At 46.9% G+C, this 18,882-nt stretch overlaps 1 protein-coding gene across 2 annotated transcripts in view; it reads right to left on the bottom strand.

The window, feature by feature from the left end:
* VCAN (versican) overlaps window positions 1-2,284 on the bottom strand; it is a 98,898-nt gene extending 96,614 nt beyond the window's left edge. The window contains exon 1 of one of the 2 annotated variants that reach the window (XM_086867056.1): window positions 1,861-2,284. Coding sequence is in view for 1 of the 2 variants with exons in the window: in XM_086867054.1 (XP_086723180.1) it covers window positions 1,449-1,460 (12 nt within the window). In the remaining variant the exon portion in view is untranslated. Of the gene's footprint in view, window positions 1-1,448; window positions 1,618-1,860 lie in introns of those variants that run through there. The other variant, XM_086867054.1, reaches the window with a different exon arrangement.
* Between the last annotated feature and the right edge of the window lie 16,598 nt (window positions 2,285-18,882).

Raw genomic sequence — 18,882 nt, 5'->3', positions numbered from 1 at the left:
ACCGCGCCCGCCCCGTCCCGGCGAGCCCCGCCGAGCTAACTCGCTCCGTGTGGGGGAGGAAACTTCCCCCTTCCCTCAGACCGAAACGCCAAAAAAAGAAAAAAAAAAAAAAAAAAATTAAATTAAAAAGGCACGGAAATCAAGGCGATCTCTGAACCCACCCAACATTTATGCTCTCCCATCCTGGGATGGGTTTTTGGTGGGGTTTTTTTTTGTTCATTTGGGGTTTTTTGTTGGGTTTTTTTGGGGTTTTTTTGCAGAGCGTTTCAACGCTCACGCCTCAATTAACAGAAAAAAAAAATGGGAAAGAAAAGAGGGGGAAAGGTGGAGGGAGGAGAAGAAAAAGGGGGGAAAGGGAAAGGAGGAAAAAAGGGAGGGAAAGGGAAAAAGGGGAAGGGAGAGAAAAGGGAGGGACAGGGCAGAAAGGAAAGTGGGGCAAAAACGGGTGGGGAAAAGGAAGAAAGCGGAGTGGGGCGGAAACAAAAAGAAGGGGGAGAAAAGGAAAAGGGGTAAAGAGAGAAGGAGACGAGAAAAGGGGGAAAGGAAAGGGGGGAAAGGGGAGAAAAGGAAAGAAGGAGAAAAAGAGGATGAAAAAAGAGGAAAGAAGAGGATGGGAGAAAGGGAGAAAAAGCGAGCAAAACGGACGATAAGAAGTGAGAAGGGGAAAACAAAAAAGAAAAAATAAAAAAAAAAAAGGAAAAAGAAGAAGAAAAAAAAAAAAAAAAGCCACGGGGGCTTAATCCCGAGAGCCGGTGCAAGGAGGGAGGGAGAGGGGGTGGCCGGGAGGACGTGACCAGGGGGACAATGAGGGCCGGCCCCCGCCCGCCGCCCCTTTGTGTGGGGACGGTGCCGGGGGCCGGCGGAGGCTGCCGCGGTCCCGCTGCCGTCCCCTCACACACACACACACACCCCCGCTCCTTCCCGCCGTCGGAACTCCCCGCTTGCCCTCCGCCGTGCTCTCACTTTTCCTTTGTAACACAAAGGCGAAATCCCGGGCAGCGGAGGGGGAAGGCACAGCCCGTGCCCCAGAAACTGGACGTGGGTGTAAGAGGGGGCGTTTTGCTCCACTGACCTTGCGATCCTCCTCACCCACCGCCCCCCCCTTTCCGCAGAGAAAATGTGGCTCGGGGCACGCTGCTCTCTCCGGCTCCTCCGGAGAGATGCTGAGCACCTCAGAGCCGCTCTGCCCTGCGAGCAGCTTTCCAGGAACGTCAGGAGAAGGGATTGGAGAGGGAAAAGAAAAAAGAAAAAAAGGATGTGGGGAGCACGCAGGAGTGGAGGATACAGAGCGCACGCTTTTCCCAGCTCTAGGAAACTGATGGCCGGGGGGGAAAGGTCCGTTCTCGTCGCTCCTGCCACACGGGCGCTTTGTGTACTTAACACCCATAAGGAACAGCTTCCTCCCCTCTCCCTCCGGAGCCCCGTCTCACGCCAAGGTGCGGCTCTACCTTCCCAGCCATCCAAACCACCAGCACCGAGCACTTCTGTCAGGGCTCCCAACCCAAAGTCTTCTATTCCCTAGTTTTCTTTGTTCTCCTCTTTGCACCTTTTTTTTTCTTCTTTTCTTTTTTTATTTTTTTTTTTTTTCGGTGGGTTCCCGAGCATCCCTCCTTCTCCTCTTCCCCCGCGTGTCGATGAAGTTACCCCAGGTTGTTTAAATTCACCAATCATCGCTATTCCCTCCCGCTTAAGATTTGCAGTTCAAACTCTTTGTTGGTACAAGCACTAAAACAATTGTTTTAAATCTTAAACTAGGTGTTTGCTGGCATTCATATCTATAGAAAAAGGGGGCGGAGGGGGGGGGGGGGGAAGAAAAAGAACCCACTAAAAACTAACCCTCAATAAAAGAGTTACAGTTACCTTAAAAGGTAGCGTATTGTAGAGATCGCAAAAAATCACAACGTGGTGGCTGGGCTAGTCCAGGGATCCCAGTGGCCGCATGAAAGAGTAAATCCCCTCGTTAGTGCTGGAAGGAGCCGGTGGTTCCGGGGTCTCCCCTTGTGCCGGAGCTCGCTGTCCCCTCCTTCGCTCGCTTCCCGCCGGCGAGCACCTGACTCCGAGCCGCGGAGCCGGGACCGAGCAGTGGGCACAGGGAGCGAGCCTGCAAGTTCAAATGCGAGCCTCAGCCACCCATCATTATTATATCGTTGTACCGTCAGCGCTGCAGAGGAGGGGCGCTGGCTCGGGGAGAGGAGGGTTCACAAGCTCTGCGAGAGCCTCCTTGCAATTTCCAAAGCTCCCGCAGCTGCTGGGCGCAGGAGAGCCCCCAGCGCCTGCCTCCGCCGAGCGGGGCCCCCCCGCCCCCGGCCGCCCCCTCGGGGCTCCCCCCGGCCCCCAGACCCGGAGCAAGGACCCGCAGCCCGGTGCGGCGGGACGGGTCCCTCCGAGCTCGCCCGGAGCCCTCCGCAGAGGGGCAGGCAGCTGCGAGAGGCGCATTGTTCCCCAATTAGACAATTAACCGGGAAGAGAATGGAGAGACCTCCTCCACCCTGGCTCCCGAAGCCGGTTGAAGTGGGGAAAGTGACTGGGACCGAAATGCCTTTTTCCCCTTTGCCTCCCCAGTCTCAGCGGAGGTTGCAGAGAAAGAATAAATTGGTGCCGGTTCCAAACTTCCCCCGCCGATGCCAATTCACAGGCAGCCTCACATCGGCAGCCGCCCGAGCCAAGCTTCTCCACCCATGCATCTCCAGCCACTTCTTTTTTTTCTTTTTCTTTTTTTTTCTTTCTTTCTTTTTTTTTTTTTTTTTTTTTTTTTTTTAAGATTAGACTCTGCATTTGCTGTCCAAACCTCTCAGAGATGAAGTCATAAGCAGAACTCTAAACCACCCTTTTGCAAGGGATGTTCACCAGTTAATAAAGGATCTGGTGTGCTCTCCGGGCAGCCCCCATCCCAAAATGTACCGATGTCAGTATGTGGGAGACATTTAAGGCACTCTCACCAGGCACAAAATGCTGGCAAGAGCAGCTCCTCTGGCGTGCTCCCTCTCAGAGAAGCAGATGCCAGAAGTCCCCCTCCTCCAGGAAGGTGTAAAGCTGGAGCCAGAAAAGAAAAGCCTGGAGAAATAGGTGTGTCTGGTTGCACTGCTCTGGGCACGTTTTTGGCAGCCCCAGGTACAACTACTAGGAAGAGGCAGAAGGAGTTTTCCTCCAGCTCCTCTCGCTGTTACTGTTCCAGCTGCTGTGTCCCCAGAGTTACACTGACGGAGGATTTCAGACAAGCCCTTGTTTCCAAAGACAGACCTCAGTGCCAAGTTGGAGGGGTGGGAGGTGGAAGAGATGACAGCCAGGCAGGGAGAAACGGAGACCTGGAGGCTTAAACCAAATCAGCTTTGTGTGAGCTGTGGCCTGGGTGAACAGGGCTGGAGTGCTGGGTGAAATCCTTATCTCAGCTTGCAGGGCTTGTTTGTTTTTCCTCCTTAACACGGAGTAAACACACAATTGCCTACTTGGGATGTTGGAGAGAAGCTTCTCTCCCACCACTGCCAGCTCCCAGCAGCACCAGTCCCCCCCAGTTCCTTGTGGCTGTGTCAGTCCCTGCACGGTGCATGTGCCTCCTGCCACACCTAAACACGCCGGACCTGCCCCACGCTGGGACGAGGTTTACCAATCCTCGAACCTCCTGCGTCAGAAGAGTTGACAGAAATACAACGCTCTGTTTTCAGAAAGGCACCATAAACAACCGTGGGCACGTCTTTTGAGGGTGTCTGGTGCAAATTCACACAGAGAGAATTTTCAGTTCCTGTTTTTGGTAGCCTCGCCTGCCTCGCCATGTGCAGTGTCACTGCTGAGGCAGTGCACGCTTCCTCTGCACAGTGTTGTGATGAAAGGAGCATACTGATGTTGAATCTCTCCAACACTGGTTCAAACAAGCCTCTTCTGCCCCCCCCAGACATAAGGGGGTTGGGTAAAACACACACTGAGAGCACTGTTCCCTCTCCCCAAACAATCTCAGCCTTCCCAGGCTGCAGACAAACCCTCTGAACACATATTCCTAAGGCAGGAATCTCTCTGGCCCATTCCTTTTTTTTTGGGATAGAGGTGGGAGACCATCCTGCTGCCATCCCACCCTCTGGAAAGGAGAGCAGGACATCCCCCATGGCACTGGGTATTTCCCTTTCTCCAGGCCACCCTCCAGGACAAACAAGGAGCTTCTCAATGACCAGGAACCACCGTCAAGCTGCCCCTCTAGCCTTCAGTGGCCACAACTTCCCAGCTTCACCTGTTCCTGCTCTGCTCCCTGCCTCGGCTTCAGGCGGGAGGGGTGACATTTAACGGAGCAGGAGCCACTTCTGCAGCCCTTCCAGCTTCTTCACCACCCCTTGACTCTTGTCCACTGCAGACTGAGCAGCTGCTCCTGGCGAAGGATGGGAAGAGAAGAGGGTGACTCTGCTGGCCCTGCGCTGTGGAGATCTTTGCTGTGGAGCATCCTCTGGCAGCTGTGGCTGCAGCAGCACAGCTCCACGAGGGGAAGCTGCAGCTTTCTGCTCCCACTGGGGCACCCGCTGTGCTGGTGTTCCGCTGAAGCACTGACCGCCTCTCCAGGGGACGGGGAGATGCTGGGTCTGACCAGAAACCTGAGCAGGGAGTAGGGCCGGGGGGTTAGCGCTGCTCCCTGCCCTACAAGCAGCAGCAAGGAGCAACCACTAGTTATAGCCCAGGGCTAACCAGCTCGCTGCTGGCACCTCTTTTTTCTTTTTCACGATGGGAAAGAAAATAGATGATTTTTTTTTTATTTTTTTTTTTAAAGTAAAAAGACCCTTCCCCCCTCCCCTTTCCCACCCCGCGATTGCCGGAGCTCTGATGGGAACCGGCCGGCCGAAGCCGCTCAGTCTCGGAGCTGGGAAGAAAGCGGAGGATGCAGAGCCCACCCCTTTCCCCCTTCTCCCCAGCCCGCTCCCCGCCTTCCTCCTGCTCCTCCTCCTCCTCCTCTTCCTCCTCTCCGCCCGCCGCGGAGCTCCCGGAGCCCCCGCGGAGCCTCGGGGCCCCGGGGCTGGAGGCGCGGAGCCTCCCCTTGCTCACCCTCCCGGCGGCGGGGCTCGGCGCTCCCCCCAGCCCTTCCCGCGCTGGGATGGAGCTGTCTGGGCACGGGGGAGCCTTTGGGGCCGGCCAGACAAAGGCACGGGCAGAGGTGGTGGCAAGGCTGCTGTGGGGCTGGGGAGGGAGGGATGAGGAGCTCCTCCTGGGCACCCCCAGCCCGCCAGGGAGAGAAAAGCCCGGAGGAAGGAGGGTGTGTCACACCGGAGACTCTCGGGGCTTTTCAGGATGAGTGGGGAAAGTGAGGAGCGGATCAAGCTGGAAAAACAGACCGCTGCAACCCCTCGGTGTTTTCATCCCACTTTATTTAACCCTCCCCACCTTCCCCGGCAGCCAAGCTTTTTGCACTGAACCAAAAATCTGTCCAGAGAGGGGATCTCCTTTCCTCCTCTTGGAGACCATGCAAACAGCCTCCATGGGTTATGTCAGGGGCCTGAAACATTGTCTGATTTACTGTGAATGTCAGATATTTTTCTTTGTAAATGTTTTAGGCAAAGTAGAAACAGTAAACCTTTGCTCAGGCTGCCAAAAGTCTCCCATGACAAATCATTGTTTTCAGATGTTCGGATTTGTGTGAGAAAACCCAACAAACAGGAAAATGTTTAGGCTTTGTCTCCATCCTAAAGCAATATCACTCAAGAAAAAAAAAATAATCCACCCTACTACATCTTAGTCCAGAGATGAAGAAAAATACTATTTTCATTACACACTTCTTAAGCACAGGTTTTATGTTACTGACTCAACAATGATTATCATTTTAAATGTGAAACACAGGCCCTAAATGGTTCTTTATGAGAAACCATTGTTTTCAAATATCTGAAATTAATTAGACCATGGCTACAGCCAATGTGCAAATATCAAACTGAACATCTGTGGAAAAAAAAAAAAAGCTTCCCGTCACTTGAAAGAATATTGTGGATGTGAAACACAGTCTCTCAAGGAAAAACTAATTTCTCTGGTATGGGTTTTCTTAAGCCATCTTTTGTGGCTTCACAATCACCTTTTCTTTGTCTCTTCTATGCTTTTTTTTTTCCTCCGGAGTTGCTGTGTGTGAAAAAAAAAAAAAACTTACATAAAAGTAAAGGAAATAATTAATGTAATTTACATGTCAGCAGTACTAAGGTCAGTTCGAGCAAAATCAAAGATCCTTTCCAAGTTATTCCACCTGATCAGTGGCTGTGAAAGTCCAGCTTCCCACTCCCATCGACTTGCGAAGGGTTGCACCATGGCAGCTGTGCTGAAAATGAGTCCATTGGCCCAATTTTCCTCTCAAAGGTACTGATATGTAGGCTGCTTCCTTATTCTGCAGTGATTCAGTTATCTGAACCCCCAGTGTGTTTTCAGAAACCACAAAATCTCCTGAAACAATAGACTTTTTGCAAGTTCTCAGATTCCACGTTTAAGAAAAGCTTTTTTTTTTTTTTCCCCCAGAACTTCTCTTTCCTACGACACTTCAAGTGAAATATGTTTTCAGAGGCAAATTAAAACTCTCCAAAGGAGTCAGGCTTAGCAGCAGTGGTAACCATAGTGTACACAACCACTTTCTCAAACAAAACACTTGATGGCTTATGTCAATGTTTCTTTTGTGGCAAAACCCTTCTCCACCTATTTTTACTCCATATTTCTTCAGCGGAGGGGAGAGCACTCAGCCACAAAAAAAACCATGAATAGAGTGTTTCATTTGTTAGCAGAACAAGCCACAATTGATGGTTAGGTATTATTTCTGCATTAAATGTAATGATGCAGACACGGCACTATCTGCACTGAGATAGTCGGTTTCCAGGACAGGATTTATCAGGAGAAGGTCCGGGCTTTCAGCAGCACTGGATGATGATGGCAGAGGCAATGATGTTTTCCTCCTGTGTTCTGATGCTGCCTTCTGTTCTGACTCAGTGTTTCTGCCTTGACTCCAAGGACAAGGGGCCAGACTGGGATGTTTTATGTTTCCACGGCTAATCCCCCCCAAAAGCCGTGTCAGGAAGCTGGTGGTGTTTGGTTCTGGCTGGTGTAAGTGTCAGGCTGTGTCTCCAGGTCAGGCTGAAAGAGCAGCCCACAGCCGGGGCTGGCTCCTCAAAGAATGGCTGCTTTGTGATTTTGGGGAGGAGTGGTCAGTGTGGGCAGGTCACCACCAAGGTCCTTCTCAGGGCTGATCCTAGTGAGGACCAAATGCAGTCAAGGCAAGAAAGGGGGAAAGAAACTAAGAAACTTATCAGCACAGAGTGGCCTGAGCCATAGTCAAGTGTTGTGCTAATCCGTGCTGTCCTGGGCTTCCTCTGATAAACTCCATCCTGGGCATGCATTATTTTTGTTTTGATAACTCTGTGGCTGCATCATAAGCTTGAGTGCAGAAGTAATCCTGAATAATCAAATGTGGGTTTGTTCTCTTACTCTTACCAAAAGAAATGACTCTTTCATACTCCTTTTTGTTTTGTTTTGTTTTTTTCTTTATGATACGAGGGTACCACCATTGTGCAAAGAATAAACTCGCTGGGCCTGGTTCCACACTGATAGGGCAAACTCTTGAAATGGATTAAGAGAGATTTTCTTAACTAATCTCTTCTTCCTGGGCCTTCTCATCCTTGGCTAAAGCAATAACAAACATTCGCAATGTGATTAATCCAAAACCTACTGAAGTCACTGGAAAAATCCTGCTGACTCCACAAGTGTCAGTCAACAGCTTCTTCTCCTTGGCTGTGAGTGAAGGGGAAGCTAAGGAATTAAACAGATCAAGAACACCCTAAAAAGTGGAGGAAAGAGGGTGTTTAGGCTTTTGCCTTGCCCCTCACCCTTCCCATGCAGGAAAATCTCTGCTTTTCTTCTCTGGGGACTCCTTTTTGTTGAGAAAAATGGAAAGGTGGAAATCTTGGTAGCTGTTAGCAGGCAAGGAAAGGTGAAAACATCCATGTCTACAGGGAGAGTCATAGCCCACCTTGAATAAAAGCGTATAAATTTGGGTTGAAAGATCTGATCCTGTCCCAGCACCTCACAGCTTGGGATTGGCTCTCAGGCCAATAAATAATACTTGTCATTATGTCATTTCAAACAAACAAACAAACAAACACAATACTATATAAACAAAAAAAAATTGGGCTGCAAATATATCTTGGCACAATTTATAAGACTCTTGGGGTAGATGTAAACATTTGCCTCCCCAAAAAGCTTACCACTTCCTATGAAGGAAATGATAGTTTTTTGTTCAGTGGGGAGAGAATGGGTATGAGAGCAGAGAGAAAAATTCTGTTGAGAACTACCCTACTTTGTTGAATGTTCTCTGATTTTTAATGATCTTTTCTAGCTTTTTGAAGGCCTCAACTTAAGGAAATGTAGCATTATTGAAGCTCATTTGAGTTTCACACTGAACATGAATCATGGTGGGAGCAGAGGAAAGTTTGGAAAGAGGAAGTAACTTTGCCCTGAAGACCTAAACACCAAATAAAAATAATCAGAGACCTAAAAGAAAAAGAAGTGATTTGCCAAATAATCTTCCAGTTTGTGAGGAAGATGGGCTCAGTGTTTTGGGAAGCCCAGGACTGTCAATGAGTGAGAACTGATTTGTGATGCACACCAAGAGCTTCTCAAGCTCCATGTTCTCCCCACACCATTCCCGGGTCTCTGCTATGACTTGGTCTTGGCCACCCCAAGACCATCAAGGGTTTCTCACCAACTTTTGGTGAGACACATGCCGTTTTTATCCTCTGTCTGCTAAAGGAAGGATAAATAGAAGTGTTTCTGGTATCCAGAAATTCAGGTTTTCTCTGTTGTGGCAAGTGGGATCTCCCAGGGTGAGGGAGAATGTGAACAATATTAGCATTCATTGCACTGGCTGTAGGAGCTAAAAGATGCCTTTTTTAGTATAAAATCAGACAGAAATGCCATAAACTTTGTGATACTTTTCCATACTAATGCAAGTGGACCAGGTCTTGCTCTGAGTGCAACAGAGAGGTTCTCCCATGACCTGGCTGAGCACAACCCTTCAGCACTACAGCCCCAGAAGCTCTGGACATTTCCATGCCCAAAGGTGGTCAGAGAGCAGCTGCTGATGCCTCTTTGGGGTGGTGGATCTGCAGATGGGGTTGGTGACGAGCAGATAAGGGGCTCTCACAGGGGGAACGAGGTCTCCCCGAGACTCCCCAGAGGCCATATGGAAGTTTTGTGGTGGCTGCTGGTCCTTCCCAAGGGTCCTGTGAGCCAAGAAACCATAAATATAGATAACACCACCTGGCTGGTGTTTGATTTTGAAGGGTGAGAGATGGTGCAGGTCTGCTCAGATGGGGAGGTGATGTATTTCTTTTTGTCTTTGGCCTCAGCTGCATCCTTGCACAGCATGTTACAGGAAGGAGCACTTTGATCACCTTCTTACCTGCTCCTTCCCCTCCTTCAGATACACCAGGGGTAGGGAAGCTGTGGGGCTGTAATATTTCTACTGAAACCAAGAGTAATGGCACCCAGCAGAATCCCATGTCACAGCACCGCAGGACATCTCACTTTTTTGTGCCCAGTGGAACAAACAGCTTTACCATTTGGAGATGGTTATGACCAAGCTGCTACAACAAAGTTCTCTGAAGCACAACAGCCTCTGTTCCATTCAGCAAGCTTTAGCACTGCAGACCCAGGACAGTCCAAGAAGAGAGAGAATCTCCCTGCCACGCTCCAGGGAAGAACTTGGGACAGGAGGTTCTTCCTTCTTCTGTGCATGGAAGCAAAACAAGGAATTTGGGGAGCCTTTGGCACAGCAGGGACAGGGAATGGCCCTGGCAGAGGGAACTGCCCAGGCAGAGGAAAAGGGGGTTGAGGGACAGAAAGATGCCATGAAAACAAGGGAAACCAGGGGACACTACAGCTGAGGGAGGACGAGTGTCAAAACAAACTCCACAGAGCAACAAAAGGCAGGGGGAAAATAAGTGTTTGTTTTTCCCCCTGTTTGCCTTTTAATGAAAGTAGGCAGGCGAGTGTTTGAGGGTTGTTAGCGTTTCTTGCTGACCTGCAGCTGGCGCATTTTTCACCCACTTCTGTCAGAATTTATTTGAGTTTGGTACTGAACGCTGGTCAGACTTTGCCCCTTGCTTTACTTAGGCTCAGAATTGCTTATACAGCAAACACTCTCTGCTAGGGTTCTCATTAATCCACTTCTTTGTTGAGGTTTCCTGGAGGAATTCCTATTTGGTAAACCAAACAGAATTAAAAGGAATGCATCTGCACCGGGGATATCCATCTTGGGTCCCTGGGACTTATTGTCCCGGCTGAACTAGACTAGGAGGCCTCTTGTGTTTGCCCGCAGCCGTGATTCCCACTGGCACTTGATAAACCATTAATAGTCTGCGTTAGTCGGGAGGCTTTTGGCAGATTTGGGGCACCCCCGGCAGCACGGGATGCGGGATGAGGGATGAGGGATGCGGGATGAGGGATGAGGGATGCAGGATGCAGGATGAGGGATGAGGGATGCAGGATGCGGGATGAGGGATGCGGGATGAGGGATGCGGGATGAGGGATGCGGGATGAGGGATGAGGGATGCGGGATGAGGGATGCAGGATGAGGGATGCGGGATGCGGGATGAGGGATGAGGGATGCAGGATGCGGGATGAGGGATGCAGGATGCGGGATGAGGGATGCGGGATGAGGGATGAGGGATGCAGGATGCGGGATGAGGGATGCGGGATGAGGGATGCGGGATGAGGGATGCGGGATGAGGGATGCAGGATGAGAGATGAGGGATGCAGGATGCGGGATGAGGGATGAGGGACGCGGGATGAGGGATGCGGGATGAGGGATGCGGGATGCGGGATGAGGGATGCAGGATGAGGGATGCGGGATGAGGGATGCGGGATGAGGGATGCGGGATGCGCTCCTTGCCACTAGGTGGCACTTCCCATCCTACAAATTACAGTAATTAACGCACGTCTGGTGCCGCTAATGAGCATCGCCCGCTCTGTTTAATCGCCGGCAGCGCACGGAACCTGATGCACCGTATGTATTTATTTTAAAGGCGCGGTTGACGGGTGAATATTCTCCGTCTCTCAGCTCCTTATCTTCCCCACCACCACCCTTGTTTTTTTAAGCTTTTATTTTAAAGATGCTCTGAGCCCCACAACGAATTCTTTGCCTCTGTTACAATTTTTTGGCCTCCTACACGTGTGTAAAGTTGGGCCCTTTCCTCTAGAGATAGTGCTGGTCACTAAAAACAGAAGATTTGTGGTCCCGTTTCGTTCTCTCTTTGTTGCCTTGGTATCAGACTCCACCGATGTGACATGAAAAAAAAGACAAGACAGGAAAGCCAGTTTGGGCCTTCCAACTACTCCTCTCACAGCAGCCACAGAGAGAGCCCAAAAATGAGTGAAAACTTCACAGTTCAGCCGAAGAAAATGCACGCTTTCTTTATTAAAAAAAAATAAAAAATAAAAAATAAATAGACGCAGGTTTCACTGTGGATTATATGACACTTCACCTTGCACTTTAGGTTTCTATAAAGCCCAGTTTAGGTCAAACTGATTTTTTGGCAGAAAACCAGGCATAACTAAGAGCTTCATATAGTTTCCATCTGAAAACATAAATCAAGCAGCAGGCTCAAGGACAGCCCAGCCAAGGTTTGCTGAACCCCACAGCCCCAGACAGTGAGGCTTTCAGTGGATGTAGCCTGATATGCAGTTTTGGCTATGATATGTAGATATGTAGTTTGTTTGTTTTGCAAAGCATCTGGGCACGAGGAGGGGAGGAAAGATAAGTGAAATGTGGCTTTTTCCAGGCCCAGGAGCCGCCCCTGGCTCCCCAGTTGCTGGGGAACAGTGGGCTCTTTTACACAGCCCCCAGCGGAAGCATGTGGGATGCAAATGGGAAAAGGGCACGAGAGGGGATTTTTACCTTTTTTTTCCCTCCCCCCTCCTTTTTTTTTTTTTAAAGTGTGCACCACGGTGTTTATACTTTATCACCTGTGATGCCACCAGATATCCGCTCATACCTGCACACTCCCATTGCCCTTTTCACTTTTTATCCATCCTTCTTTGCAACCTCCCTATATATATATATATATATATATATATATATAAAAATTTATATATATTTTTATATATATTTTTTTTTTTTATTTTTTTTGCAAAATCGTAGCTTTGGATTTTGCAACTCTTGGTTCTGCCAAGCCTTGCATGCTTTTTGTGCCCAGCCCTTTTCCTCAGCTGTGTTAGTTACTCTGGTGCTGTCACACGAGGATTGGGACCTTTGTTTGCAGGGCAGGTTCTGTGTGTTTTTCTGTCGAGTGCCTCGAGATGCTCAGTTTCACAGAGATGTTTGTGTGTTTTTTAATAAAAAAAAATTACTGAGATAATTTCCCACTTGTGGAATCATTTAATAAATTCTCGCAGGCTCAAAGCAGCACAAAGAGAGGCTTGAAAAAATTCCTCTCAGGTCCTGCTCATTTTGTTGCAATTTTGTTTTCCATGCTCTGAAAGTCTGAGTGGTTTCTAGCGAAACCCACCACGCAGTGTAACCTCTGCTCCCCTGCAATCATTTCACTCTGATTCACAGAGGCTTGGATTGTTCCTGCCCCCGAGTATCCCCCAGGATTAATGCCTGTTAAAACTTCCTAACATATTCCAGCCCATTCTGCTGCTTTCAGCATCTCACCGAGGACTTTCACTGCCCCACTTTGTACTGCAGGGCCGCTGCCTTGTTAGCAAACACTAATTATGTAACAGCAGCCACACTCTGCAATAATGGCCTTGTATGCAACCCAGGTGTGGGAGAAATAAAAAGGAATACAAGCTTGGTGCAGAATGCTGTGGGGGGATAAAAGGTGAGGGCATTTTTATAAATTGCAATATTTGAAAGCTGGAGAGAAAAAGCGAGTCCCAGATTGTGAATATGGGGCTTGTCTTGGTTTGAAATACGGGTGTTTGCTAGGACATCTAATGCAACAGGGCTGAAAACGGGGGCTCTAACACCGGTGAGGTCCCTGGGAAGGGTTCTGGGACTGAAGACTTGGTTGGTGGTTGTGATTTTTCCCTGGGCAGGCAGCGGGGTGCTGCATACCTGAGAGGGCTGCAGGGATGCAGATCCTCTGGAGAGGTGCTCTGGGGCCACTGGAGGTCCTGGAGCCCTGTCAGTCCCTGGAAAACCTGCTGCCCTTGTCAGCAGCAGCTGTACAAATCTTTCCATGGAGCTTTGCTTCTCCTTGCAGAGTTTTCCCAGCCCCTTCTGTTCGTACACGTCTTTCTTGAAGGTGCAACACCCCTGCCTCCTCCTCCTGCCAGGACCTCTCCTTCTCTTGGGCAAACGTTTCGACTCAAAAGGCGAGAAAATCCTGGCTCCTGGGCGGCGTTTGAGGTCCCACACGCACCAACTCCGGATGCTGGAGAGCAGGATCTGAGTTCTTGTCACCATCTGCTTGCCCAGGGTCGTGCCCCAAATCCTGCTGCTCCCACTCAGCAGCACCGACCCTGCCTCTGGAACAGCTTCCATCACTGACCCACGGGTGCTGGCACCCCTGCTGCTGTCTGCTCCACCATCCTCGTTCCTCCTGATGGAATTAAGCAAATGTGAAGCCCAGGAGAGGGGAGGGTTTGGCGGGGCAAGCAGAGGAAGAAGAGATTTGCACTTTCGTTGCCTTGCGCTGAAACTTTCTGTTTTGACGCAAGAACGGGGCTAAATCTGCCTCAGCCAAGAAAGCTAAGCACAATAAACCTCTTTTCTTAGGTAGGAGAGCTGAGGAAATCTTTAAAGTGCTGCACAGGTAATAAAGATAAATTTAGGAGATAGCTTAAAAATCCCCCCCAAGATATAAAGTAATAACAAGAAGTTTGCTATAGTTTGGGTCACAATTAAAATGCCTGTGGGATAGATAAGTGCCATCCATGGGAGCTCCTGCCCTGCTGTTGGAATGTATTAATTACCCAACTCACTGACTTCTAGGACTGAAAGTCAACCTTCACAAGGGGGATAGAAATCCCTTGCTAGAAAGCCTTGACATAATTTTGGTGTAACAGTCAACGGTTCGTGCAGAAAAGCGACAGCAAGGTTTTAAATCAATTTATTAAAAAAAAAGGTTATTTCTTATATTCTTCAGTATTCATTGATTCATAGGAGGCTGCCCCCTCAACTACTGTCACGGTGCCATCAGCCTTGACTTCAATTTTTCTCAGTTCCCAAGAAGCCAAAGGGATTCCTAAGATTAAATTTACAATTTTTTTTGCTCGTGGGATGTTAGAACTTACACTTTTACCACATCTTCATAATTTTCACTGCTGTTGTCTTGGTTATTATTAGATTTTATTATTAGACTTTACAATATTAGACTTTAGCGCTAGACTTGAGTATCAGAACAGCCTAATTCTTTAAAAGAAGCAAACATGGGAGGTATTTTTATCTCTTGTTTCTTTTTTTGAACATATATCTAGGTCTTAATCCGAAGGGTTTTGAATTTTCTCAGGAATCTTCCGCCGACTTTGAAGAGCTTTATGTTCAGTAAAAAGGTCAGACAAAAGGAATATGTTGGCTCTGCTCAGGCTTCTATAAAAGGCAACCCGAAAGCGTTTAAAATAGAAAAAATGCTATCTTTCTGCAAGGCCAGGCGTTTAAGCCTCCCCAGAAGCCGGCAATAAGCTCCTCGTTTAATGTCACAATTAATTTAACAGGCTCAGATAGGACAGGGGGTTTGTGTGAGTTCATGCACCCGTGCCCACGCAGGCGTTCACCACACACCGTGACATTACCCTCGGAATTAAAAAAAAGGAAAAGAAATGAAATTCTGCATTAACCTCCAGTCCAGGGGCTCAGTTCACAGCTCTGGCTTTGCCAGCTGAAAGCCGAGCCCCGCTCTGACTCGGGCTGGCTTTGAAGGAGGCCGAGATAAGGCAGCATTAATCTAAGTGAGTGGTTTTTTTGCCTGCAGGGAGGGAGCCTCCTTTGGGAGGCCAGAGACCACCTGGGCATTCATCCTATCGGGCCACAAATCAGTGTGTTAATAGCTTGTGTACAATGGCCTGTCAGAACGAGCAGGAGGTGCCTTTGCTGCTTCCACAAAGTGGGCAGAACCTGATTTTTTTTCTTTTTATTTTTTTCTTCTTTTTTCCTTCTTTTTTCTTCTTTTTTTCTTTTTTTTCTTCTTTTTTCTTTTTTCTTTTTTTCTTTTTTTTCTTCTTTTTTTTCTTCTTTTTTCTTTTTTCTTTTTTCTTTTTTTCTTTTTTCTTTTTTTTTCTATTTTTTCTTCTTTTTTCTTCTTTTTTTTTCTTTTTTTTCTTTTTTCTTTTTTTTTCTTATTTTTTTTCCTTTTTATCTTTTTTCTTCTTCTTTCTTTTCTTTTTTTTCTTCTTTTTTTCTTTTTTTCTTCTTTTTTTCTTTCTTTTTCTTCTTTTTTCTCTTTTTTTTTCTTCTTTTTTCTTCTTTTTTTTTCTTTTTTTTCTTCTTTTTTTCTTTTTTTCCTCTTTTTTTCTTTCTTTTTCTTCTTTTTTCTCTTTTTTTTTCTTCTTTTTTCTTCTTTTTTTTTCTTTTTTTTTCTTCTTTTTTCTTTTTTTTTCTTATTTTTTTCCTTTTTATCTTTTTTCTTCTTTTTTCTTTTTTTTCTTTTTTTTCTTTTCTTTCTTCTTTTTTTCATTTTTTCTTCTTTTTTTCATTTTTTCTTCTTTTTTTCTTTCTTTTTCTTCTTTTTTATCTTTTTCTTTTTTTTCTTTCGGTGCCTGGGACAGGAAAAACGCTTTTTATTTTAAACTCAGCCCTATTTAATAATTCCTTGGTAATCCCAGTAAGTTTTTCTGGCTAGCACAGATGTCGGTATTTTACAAATAAATTAAGTCAATTATTCAATTATTTAATATATTTGGTTTAGTAACTATTTAATAATTTCTATTTAAGAGTTCCTTGATAATCCATATAAGTTTTTTGTGGTTAACACAGGCGTCAGTATTTAATAATAAATTAAATTAATAATCTGATTATTTAATAATTAAATTTAATTATTTAATGCATTTAATTTAATAATTATTTAGTAATTCCTTGATAATCTCAATAAGCTTTTGTGGTTAACACAGGCATCAGTATTTAACAATAAATCAAATTAATGATTTAATTATTTAATAATTCCTATTTAGTAGTTCCTTGATAATCCCAATACGTTTTTGTGGTTAGCATATATGTCGGTATTTAATAATAAATTAAATAAATTATTTCATTATTTGATACATTTAATAATTGCTTAATAATTCCTATTTAATATTTCCTTGATAATCCAAATACATTTTTTTGTGGCTAGCATAGATGTCGGTATTTAATAATAAATTAATAATGTAATAGCTTAATAATTTAATTATTTAATGCATTTAATTTCATAAGTATTTCATAATTCCTATTTAATAGCTCCTTGATAATCCCAATACATTTTTCTGACTAGCATAGATGTCAATATTTAATAATAAATAAATGTAATAATGTAATAATTTAATTATTTAATATATTTCATTTAGTAACTATTTAATAATTCCCATTTAATAGCTCCTTGATAATCCAAATAAATTCTTTTCTGACTAGCATGGATGTCGGTATTTAATAATGAATTAATAACGCAATAATTTAATAATTTAATTATTTAATACATTTAATTTAGTAACTATTTAATAATTCCCATTTAATAGCTCCTTGATAATCCCAACAAGTTTTTGGTGGTTATCACAGGTGTCAGTGACCCTAGGAGCACGCTTTTGAAGGGGGGAGGCGCTTTTTGAGCGCAGGGAAACTGACAAGGGGCGCAGTTTTGCGGGCGTTTTGCTGATGACTGGCTGTGGAAAATGGTCATTTTTGGACTGAAATCTTCACGCTGGGAGATGGGGCTGTGCATTTGTCACCTGGAGAGGCACCAGGAGCTGCCACAGCCCCCAGCAAAGGAGAAAACTCAGAAGCTGCGAGCTCCTGCTGCTGCTCAGCGAAAAGGAGCTTCAGTTCCACCACAGATCAGGAAGGATTTTTAAATTTTAACATTTACACCGCCGTGCAGCAAGGCTGGCAGGAATGCTCTTCGCACTCCTGACTTCCAGAAGTGCTCCCACACACAGGGCAGCACATGGAAGCTCTGGCAGAGAGGGACTCGCACAGGGACCTGTTCACACTGAAACTTGTACATCCAGCCCCGTTCTTAGAGCAGCAGCACTCTATCAGCAGCCAGACAAACGAAAAAAAAGCAGAAATTTTAGTATTGCAGCCATTTCCTGCCTGGAGGCATCGTCCAGTCAATCTGATCATTCATTCCTAAAAGCCTTCCCAGTTTCCCACCCCTAACCTACACCCACAAAGGGTGACCCAGCTCCAGGGGCAAAACAGAAGTGGTAAATATTCAGAATCTCGTGAAAACACAGAGGTGGGTATGGTACAAAACACCACCCCAACACAAGGGAACCAAGCCCACAGCAGCTGTAATTTCATTTCTCTGAACCTGCTGCGGAGTGGGAAGGGAACAGGGGCAGGAGAGCCAAGGCACAGGTGGAGCAGGACTTGGCAGGGGATGTGAGGAGTGACGAGATCCTGTGAGTGCAGAGGTCAGAAAGAAAGGGCAAGGAGAGAACCTGTTGGAGTCTGAGATACAGAGTGTGTGCCCTTGTTTCTAATACTTAGTTCTAGGATCCAAAGAAACACTGAATTTCACATAATATGAAATTCATGAGCATGTTTTCATGGTGATACATGAAAACAAATGCTAAAGCTAGATAGGAAAAGCTAGAAGTGTAAGTGTAGATTAGAAAGTTTCTTACATCACTGGGTGAAAAAGTATTTTAGAGAACAGGAGACAAGATAGAGAATTTAGGGTGTTGTCTCTTGTCCCTTCTTCTTTCCTCTTCATGTTCTTCTCCCAGGGGTTTTTGGGTGGTAGTGAGTGATTGGATAAGGAATGCCACAGTGCAGTGCACAGGTGTTGGGTCATGGGGTCACTAAGAAAAATAATTTAGTTATTTAGCATCTGTTAATTGGGTAAATGGACATATAAAAGCCCTTGAAGAAGATCTTTGTTAGCCATTTTACCCCTTTTCTATCATAGTGCACACAGCTCCTTGTACCTTGTAATGCTGATAAGAAAAGAATAAACTACTGAGGCCAAACAAGAGAAAACTGCCTCCCTCTCCTCAATCTTCAGTTCAAAGGGAAAAAGAACCTAACCCAAAAGTCCATAATGAGAGAGAGAGCAAAGCCCCTGCCACTGCCAGCAGCGAGAATTTGGGCATCCCTTGAGGGAAGTGAGTGGTGAGAACATCTCTGTGGCCTGAAGCATCCCAGCCCCCGAGGGAGCTGGCTGGTGCTGCCAAACCATCTCCCATCATCGCTGAGAAGCCACAGCCCTCAGGCAAAGCCTGAGTGGAGAATGGGAAACATCACTGCTGCTTTTGAAGAGGGGGGAAAGGAGACCTGGGGAGCTGCAGAGCTGTGAGCCTCACCTCTGTGCTGGGGAAGGACATGGAAACATCCCCAGGGAAGCAATGTGAAGGCACCTGCAAGAGGAGGAGGTGATTTGAGACAGCCAGGGTGGCTTCACCAAAGCTTCTGAGTCCAGGGGAGTGCTCAGGGCTCTGTCTTGGCACTCAACCCCTTCACAGAAGAGACGGATGGAGCACACCCCCAGCAGGTGACAGTGACACCCCTGAGGGACAGGATGGCATCCCGAGGGACCTGGGCACGCCAGGAGTGCCCCAGGGGATCTCAGGAGGTTTAACCCGGCCAGGGGCCGGCGCTGGCCCCGGCTCAGGGTGCCCAGAGCAGCTGGGGCTGCCCCTGGATCCCTGGCAGTGCCCAAGGCCAGGCTGGACATTGGGGCTGGCAGCTCCTGGGACACTGCGAGCTGGCCCTGCCGTGCCTGGGGTGGCACTGGGGGGGCTCCAAGATCC

This window comes from Cyanistes caeruleus, chromosome Z, assembly GCF_971803275.1.
Source record: "Cyanistes caeruleus chromosome Z, bCyaCae1.hap1.1, whole genome shotgun sequence".
NCBI classification, from domain to species: Eukaryota; Metazoa; Chordata; class Aves; order Passeriformes; family Paridae; genus Cyanistes; species Cyanistes caeruleus.
Note: the sequence above shows the minus strand (reverse complement) of the source record. Positions and strands in the feature narration are given on the sequence as shown.